An 8,590-nucleotide genomic window follows, 5' to 3' on the forward strand; every position below is an offset into this window, starting at 1 on the left:
GGGGGGGCGGGGGTTGGGAGCGTGCGGGGACCGGCCAACCGCCCCCCGCCCGGGGGAAAAGGCCGAGACCCCGTCAAAAAAAAAAAAAAAAAAAAAAAGAAAGGCTCTGCAGAAAGGAGAGCTTAAGCTGGACCTTGAAAGTTGGATGGGAGACAAGAAAATGAATTCACAGAGATTGAAGAAGGGCACCTCACCACCCCACAGGGCAAAATGAGAGCTCTTCTAGGCAGGAGGAATTCCATGACCAAAGGCACAGAAGAGGAAACAGTATGGTAAGGAAACAACAAGTGACTGCGAACAGAATCTAGGGTACCTCTATCAGATGCACACAGTAGATGAAGAACACAGTGGGGACTCAATAAATGCTGAAAGAACTGGGATAACTCTGGAAGAACTCTAATGGAAAAGTAAAGATACTAGCTCTATTCCAAGACTCCATCTCAAAAAAAAAAAAAAAAAAAAAAAAGATACTGGCTCCATTCTGTAAAACAGAAAACAGGAGTTTTGGCCTGGCGCAGTGGCTCACGCCTATAATCCCAGCACTTTAGGAGGCCGAAGTGGGTAGATCACTAGGTCAGGAGACCATCCTGGCTAACACGATGAAACCCCGTCTCTACTAAAAATACAAAAAATTAGCCGGGCGTGCTGGCGGGCGCCTGCAGTCCCAGCTACTTGGGAGGCTGAGGCAGGAGAATGGTGTGAACCCAGGAGGTGGAGCTTGCAGTGAGCCGAGATGGCGCCACTGCACTCCAGCCTGGGTGACAAAGTGAGACTCCGTCTCAAAAAAAAAAAAGAAAGAAAGAAAACAGGAGTTTTGTTGTGTCTTAGAAAAATTCACCCAATTGTATTTTTATGAAAGAGCAGAAGAAGGCCTGTAATCCCAGCACTTTGGGAGGCCGAGGCAGGCGGGTCACCTGAGGTCGGGAGTTCAAGACCAGTCTGACCAACATGGCGAAACCCCGTCTCTACTAAAAATACAAAATTAGTCAGGCATGGTGGCGCATGCCTGTAATCCCAGCTACTCGGGAGGATGAGGCAGGAGAATCGCTTGAACCCGGGAGGCGGGGGTTGCGGTGAGCCAAGATCGCACCACTGCACTCCAGCCTGGGCAACAAGAGCGAAACTCCGTCTCAAAAACAAACAAACAAACAAACAAACAAAAAACAGCAGCAGATGAAGAGAGTAACGTATGGATAACAGTTAACAAAATTCTAGAAGTTTGGATCAATTAGCCTCATTTCCTGGGCCCAAGAGGCTAAATGATGGACTCAAACACTGTCTGAACTAAGGCAATGGTGTATGGAGAGAAGAGGGCAGATAGCTTCTTGGGAAACTACTTCAAAACCCATTTTCTTTTTCCTATTTGTTTTCCCAAGCATCTCGCTAAGTGGTGCACCATCTAGACTGGGGCTTACTCTGGCATCTGCTGTGCTATGCCCACAAGGCCCCCCACCTGCGACAGCCTCCTGGTTGTTCCTTTTCACTTCTGCTCTATCTAGCCCTCAGTGCTACCAACACAGCGGATGTCTCAGAGGGCACCTGTGTTCAATCACCATACCTGGACCTCTCCACATAAGTTCCTTGCCTTAGTCAACGCCAAACCTGCCCGTCTGTTCTTCCAACACAGTAAGATTTCTCTAAGCTCTACAACACTGTTTATGCCCTCCAGTCGGTTACGAAAGGCAGTAACCCTCCTAAAAATGTCATGGGATTGTATCGTTTGGTCCAAAGAGACTCCCGAAGGAGAGACCATACAGCATCGCAGCAATTTTAAAACAAACCCTCACCGCACGGGTCAGGCATCTCCCTGGGTCACCGGGGCTCACGTCTTAAACACACGCCCTGAGCCATCCCCAGCGTCTGTCCCAGGAGGGCCGGGCGCAGCAGAAGAATCCGCACGGTCAGGGCCGCCCACCGCTCCCGCGCGGGGCGGTCCAGCCATGGAGGAGGGGCGGGGCAGAACTGGGTCCCAAGCGTCAGAAGGAGGAAGTGTGGTGCCTCAGTGGGAACTGCGGATGACTCGGGGCAGAAGTCGGGAAGCGGGTTCAGATGAGGATGCAGGTGCTAGCACCGGGCTATCGGGGAGAAGAATGGCCTGCGAGCCCCTGGGTGTGGGACAGGTTGAGGAACACTGGCGGAAGCCCCTCCTGGCCTCACCGGACCCTGCGACGGGGCCTGAGGTGATGGGCGCGCAGGGGGCGTCACGCGCTGGCAGACGACGGAGATACGCGGCGGATGGGGGAGAAGACGGAAGGCAAGCTCACCTTCTTAACAGCTGGTTGGAAGTGGAAGTCACCAGCCTCCTTCAGATCCAGCCAGATCATAGGCATGCGGGGCACGGCCTCCATGGCGGCTGGCGCCAGCCGGCCACCCGGCCACTCCCGTAGCTGCTGCAGCTGCTGGCTCAGCCGCGATCCCAGCCCCGCCCCTTCGCGCCGGAAGTCACTGGTCACGGGAGGGAATGAAAAATACCACCTGCCTGCCGGGAGTTGCAGTTTCCTCCCCTGCCCGCGTGGTCTTTTGCGCAGGCGCAGTCCCTGTTGCGCAGGCTCAGTCTTCTTCGCGCGGAGGGAGTAGGGCGGGGAGGAGCTCGCCAGCCCGAGGCGAAAGGGTTTCTGGGTTAATAGTCTTCCTCTGCTGAACTGAGAGGCGCGGAGCGACCTTATTCCCCGCTCCCGGGCCAAGCCCGCCTGCCGGCCCCTCCCGCCGCGCTCCTCCCTCCTAGGAAGAGCGTGCGAACTCACCTATGAACTTGCCCTCCCAAGTATTGTCAAGGGCCGTGGAGGACTGGTGCTGTGGTAGAGATGACGTGGCGGGCGGGCCGCTGGGAAGAGATGACGCGAAAACTGGCTTAAGAGAGGGTGCGGAGGGGCCACCTGGCCTGAAGGAGTCGGTGCTGAGAGCAGGGGGTTTCATTCTCAGGGCTGCGAAGGCTTTCGAGCTTTGGAACAGAAGAATGACTGACCAGAGACTGGCCTACTCAGCCCAGCCTGGGAGGCCGGGCAGTGCCCAAGGGAGACGGACGATAGGGAGGGAGCGCCTGGATGGAGCGTCTCAAGCGGAGCGAGGAGGCCCCTGGCCCTGTAGGAAAGTGGGTGGGGGAAGGTATCCGGCCAGGTGAGCTCCCAGGGAGGCCCAGAATATCTGGAAGGAGACCACGGAATGGAGAGCACCTGTTGCCTCTGTAGAGAGGACCTGTAGAGCAGGAATTGTTAAATCGTATGGCTGTATCACCTACTTTTAGAAATAAATAATAGGCTACTCGGGAGGCTGAGGCTGGAGGTTCAATCGCTTGAACCCGGGAGGCGGAGGTTGCGGTGATCCTAGATCGCGCCACTGCTCTCCAGCCTGGGCGACAGAGCGAGACTCCGTCTCAAAATAATAGTAACAATAGAAACAAGTAACAGAGAATGGCCTGGAGATAGTGAGTGCAAAAGTGGGAGCTGGGAGACCAGTGAGTCTTTTGTAGTCTTCCAGGAGACAGGTGATTGTAGCAAAGCAGAGGGAAATAAAAAGTGGGCAAAGAAATATTTTGCCCACTTTGAGAAATATTTGAGGAATATTTAGGAGACAGAAGTATCAGAACTTGGATGGATGTAAGGGAATGAGAACGTCGAATATGTTTTCCAAGCTTCTGACTTGTGCAGCTGGGTGGCTGTGGGACTGTTTACTGATAAGGGAAAACAGGAAGAGCAAAGGTTCAGGTCTGTGTTAAGCTCGAGGTCAAGGCCTTTGACTGGTTCTGGATGAAATGTGGAGACCACCATGTTTGGCGCGGTGGCTCACGCTTGTAATCCCATCACTTTGGGAGGCCGAGGTGGGCGGATCGCTTAAGCCCAGGAGTTCAAGACTAGCCTGGCCCACATGGCCAAACCCCGTCTCTACAAAAAATACAAAAATTAGCAGGACGTGGTGGCTCATGTACCCCTGTAGTCCCAGCTAGTCAGGAGGCCGAGGCGGGGGGATCGCTTGAGCCCGGGAGGCAAAGGTTGCAGTGAGCCGTGATTGTGCCATTGCACTCCAGCCTGGGCAACAAAAGTGAAACCGTGTGTAAAAAAAACAAAACAAAACATTGTGGAGACCGTGGGATGTGGGATCTGGGATTCTAAGACAGGCTTCACCCACAAGGTAGAGCCCAGGTCCCTTTGTTACGAGACCTTAAACCCTTTCAGGACTTAGTCAAGGGCCTAGCTTTATTCCAGTTGGAGTTAGAGCAGAAGAAAATGAAATTACATGAATGTTCATAGCAGTATCATTTCACAGTAGCCAAAAGGGAGAAGCAACCCATGCATTGATGGATGGATGCATGAATAAAGATGTATGTACATACAATGGAATATTATTCAAACTTTGTGGCCAGGCACGGTAGCTCACACCTGTAATTCCAGCAATTTGGGAAGCCGAGGTGAGTGGATCACCTGATTTGGGAGTTCAAGACCAGCCTGACCAACATGGAGAAACCCTGTCTCTACTAAAAATGCAAAATTAGCCGGGCATGGTGGCCCATGCCTATAATCCCAGCTACTCGGGAGGCTGAGTCAGGAGAATCGCTTGAACCTGGGAAGCAGAGGTTGTGGTGAGCCAAGATTTGCGCCATTGCACTCCAGCCTGGGCAACAAGAGTGAAACTCCATCTCAAAAAAAAAAAAAAATTGTAAACTTTGTTAGGTGTATTTTACCACAATTAAAAAAAAAAAAAAATATATATATATATATATATATATATATGACTTTGCAAATAATTTATTTAAAGAGAAAGAAAAATTTCCCAGTTCTTCTAGCATCCTAGAAGGGTTTGTTTCTGGAAGATATATATATATATTTTTTGAGACATAGAGTCTTGCTCTGTTTGCCCAGACCAGAGTGCTAATGGTGTGATGTCAGCTCACTGCAGCCTTGGCCTCCTGAGCTCACTCAATTCTCCAACCTCAGCCTCCGTAGTAGCTGGAGTACAGGCGTGTGCCACCAGGCCTGGCTAATTTTTTCTTGTATTTTTTGTAGAGATGGGTTTTTGCCATGTTGCCCAGGCTAGTCTTGAACTCCTAGGCTCAAGCAATCCGCCTGCCTCAACCTCCCAAAGTCCTGGGATTACAGACATGAGCCACTGCACCCAGCCTGGAAGACCATCTTGAGGTCACCTGGTCAGAGGTAGAGAAATTTCAGGCAAAGCCGGGCATGGTGGCTCACACCTGTAATCCCAGCACTTTTGGAGGCCAAGGTGGGCAGATCACTTGAGGTCAGGAGTTCAAGACCAACCTGGTTAATATAGTGAAACCCCATCTCTACTAAAAATACAAAAATTAGCTCAGTATGGTGGCGTGTGGCTATAGTCCCAGTTACTGCAGAGGCTGAGGCAAGACGATCGCTTGAACTTGGGAGGTGGAGGTTGCAGTGAGCCAAGATTGCACCACTGCACTCCAGCCTAGGTGACAGAGCAAGACTCTGTCTCAAAACAAACACAAGAAAGAAATTACGGGAAGGCCCACACCCTGCAAAACTGCCCAAACACAATTTGTAGTAAGTGAAATACAAAAATATGAAGCAGCCTACCTTGGGGCTTTCTGATGGTGAGGCACTGGTCAGCCATAAGGGAGCTGCAAGACCTAGGCACAACAGCTGAGTCCAGAGCAGGCTGGGAATTGGGAGACTACATCATAGCATTACTGAGCAAAGAAGGAGGCGGCCGCTTGGCCACAGGACACAGGCAGCCCGGGACCCAAACTTGAGGCCAGCAAGGGGTCAGGATTAAGCTGTTGCAGTTCAGTATGGGCTGGAACAGGAAGTGAGAGAGGAAGGGGAGAAGTAGGAAGCCCTAAATTGGGCCTTGCAAGACAGAGAAGATCTACAGAGATGGGCATTCCAGGTAGGTGGAATTGCAGAGGCAAGAGGGAGCTCTGGCTAGCCTCTAGGATTCAGGAGAGCTGGGCAGATGGGTTCCTTCCTCATGAGCTTCCTAGAGTGATAGCTTTGGCCCTACTGTCTTTCCTTCGCCTGGCCTCCACTCCCAAGGTGGAATGGGAACAACTTGTCCCCACATGGTGCTTCTGGAGTTGAACTACAACAAATGAAATAAATTATTCTGGCCGGGCGCGGTGGCTCAAGCCTGTAATCCCAGCACTTTGGGAGGCCAAGACCATCCTGGCTAACCCGGTGAAACCCTATCTCTACTAAAAAATACAAAAAACTAGCCGGGCGAGGTGGTGGGTGCCTGTAGTCCCAGCTACTCGGGAGGCTGAGGCAGGAGAATGGCGTAAACCCGGGAGGCAGAGCTTGCAGTGAGCTGAGATCCAGCCACTGCACTCCAGCCTGGGTGACAGAGCGAGACTCTGTCTCAACAACAACAAAAAAATAAATTAAAAATATAATAAATTATTCTGTGAGTTCAAGGGTGTATTCATTTGCTAGAGTGGCCATAGGAAAGTACCACATACTGAGTGGGTTAAGCAGAAATGTGTTTTCTCACAGTTCTGGAGGCTAGAGGTCTGAGATAAGGTATTAGCAGAGTTGGTTTCTTCTGAGGCCTCTCTCCTTGGCTTGTTAATGGCCATCTTATCCCTGAGCCTGGTGACCCTGCCTTTAAATTCAGTCACATTCTGAGGTACTGGAGATTAGGACTTCAAACATGAAATGGGGAGTAATGGAGGGGGCACATTTAGCCCATAACACAGGGTCACAGTGACATGAAAGGCGATTGGTGTGAAAGGCATCAAAGACCAAGAGGACCTTCACAGGCCTCGTATGCTGAGGGTGGGGATGGGTTGGTGGAGGTGAGACAGCAGAAAGAATGACTCCGGGGCAGGGGATGCCCTCCTAACATGTATTTCCCAGCAGAGTTGGAAGTTAGAAGCCTAAGACTTGATGGTACTGGGGAAGAGTCCGCCTTGTCACGAGGGGGCAGCACACTGTTTTCTCAAGATAGCCTCTCCATCACACCCAACAGAGTCAGATGGGCCCTTAAAAACACACACACCCTTCCCCATTTTACCAATGTAGAAACCCAGGCCTGGACTCAGGAGGGAACCACACAAAGTCCCTCAACAAGTGAATATAAATGAGTCTGGGCTGCACTTTGGGAGGCAGAGGCGGACAGATAACCTGAGGTCAGGAGCTCAAGATCAGCTTTGCCAACATGGTGAAACTCCTTCTCTACTAAAAAATACAAAAATTAGCTGGGCATGGTGGCAGGCACCTGTAATCCCAGCTACTTGGGAGGCTGAGGCAGGGGAATCGCTTGTACCCGGGAGGCAGAGGTTGCAGTGAGCCGAGATCATGCCACTGCACTCCAGACTGGGGACAAAGCGATACTCTGTCTCAAAAAAAAAGAAAGTCTGGGCTGGACATGAGTCTCATCTCTCTCAGTTCTTTTATTCAACAGATATTTATTCAACACCCACAGTGTCCTAGACATTGTTCTAGGTGCTGTTGAACAAAACAGGTAAAGAGCTCTGCCTGCGGCCGGGCGCGGTGGCTCAAGCCTGTAATCCCAGCACTTTGGGAGGCCGAGACGGGCGGATCATGAGGTCAGGAGATCGAGACCATCCTGGCTAACACGGTGAAACCCCGTCTCTACTAAAAAATACAAAAAACTAGCCGGGCGAGGTGGCGGGTGCCTGTAGTCCCAGCTACTTGGGAGGCTGAGGCAGGAGAATGGCGTAAACCTGGGAGGCGGAGCTTGCAGTGAGCTGAGATTCGGCCACTGCACTCCACCCTGGGCGACAGAGCAAGACTCCGTCTCAAAAAAAAAAAAATAAAAATAAAAATAAAAAAAAAAAATAAAAAATAAAAAAAAAAAAAAAAAAAGAGCTCTGCCTGCATGAGGTCCCATTTTAGGGAGGGACATAGACATTAACACAATAAAGAGTAGACAGTATGTTAGATGGCAACAACTGCTGTGGTAGGAAGAAAATCAAACAGGGAGAGGAAGGTGGGAATATAGGTAGAGGACAATGCAATTTTATATTGGGTGGTCGGGGAGGATTCACTGAGAAGATACTATTTGAGCCGAGATCTGAACGAAGTGAGGGAGCAAGACAGGGCATAACTAGGGGAAGAGTGTTTCAGAAAGGGGGAACAGCAAATGCAAAGGTCTTGAACTAGGACTGTATCTGGCATGCCTGAAGAACAGCAGGGAGGCCAGAGTGTCTGAGGTTGAGTGAGTGTGTAGAATAGAGGAGATGGGGTCACAGAGGCAACAAGGAGGGGTGAGGTGAGGGGTTACAGATGGAGTCAGGTGTTGCAGATGGAGTCAGGTCTTGAAGACCATGATGAGGATGTGGGTTTTCTTTGGACAAGCTGGGGAACCATGGGGAGGGTTTGAATAGACCCAGGGATATGATCTGGCCTAAGTTTGTTTAAGGGTTACATAGACTGAGTAGGGGATTAGAGAAAGGGGCCTGTTAGGCCTCTGAGCCCAAGCTAAGTCATCATATCCCCAGTGACCTACAGGTGTACATCGAGATGGCCTGAAGCAACTGAAGATCCACAGAAGTGAAAATAGCCTTAACTGATGACATTCCACCATTGTGATTTGTTTCTGCCCCACTCTAGCTGATCAATGTACTTTGTAATCTCTCCCACCCTTAAGAAGTTTC

At 50.8% G+C, this 8,590-nt stretch overlaps 1 protein-coding gene across 3 annotated transcripts in view; it reads right to left on the bottom strand.

Moving 5' to 3' along the window:
- The window catches only part of PTPN23 (protein tyrosine phosphatase, non-receptor type 23), a 36,645-nt gene extending 34,182 nt beyond the window's left edge, over positions 1-2,463 (bottom strand). For 2 of the 3 annotated variants that reach the window (XM_025374773.1, XM_025374772.1), the window contains exon 1: positions 2,265-2,457. In XM_025374773.1, coding sequence (XP_025230558.1) covers positions 2,265-2,348 — 84 coding nt within the window. In that variant the 5' untranslated portion in view covers positions 2,349-2,457. Of the gene's footprint in view, positions 1-2,264 lie in introns of all 3 variants that reach the window. The other variant, XM_025374774.1, reaches the window with a different exon arrangement.
- Between the last annotated feature and the right edge of the window lie 6,127 nt (positions 2,464-8,590).

Source organism: Theropithecus gelada, chromosome 2, assembly GCF_003255815.1.
Source record: "Theropithecus gelada isolate Dixy chromosome 2, Tgel_1.0, whole genome shotgun sequence".
Lineage (NCBI taxonomy): Eukaryota > Metazoa > Chordata > Mammalia > Primates > Cercopithecidae > Theropithecus > Theropithecus gelada.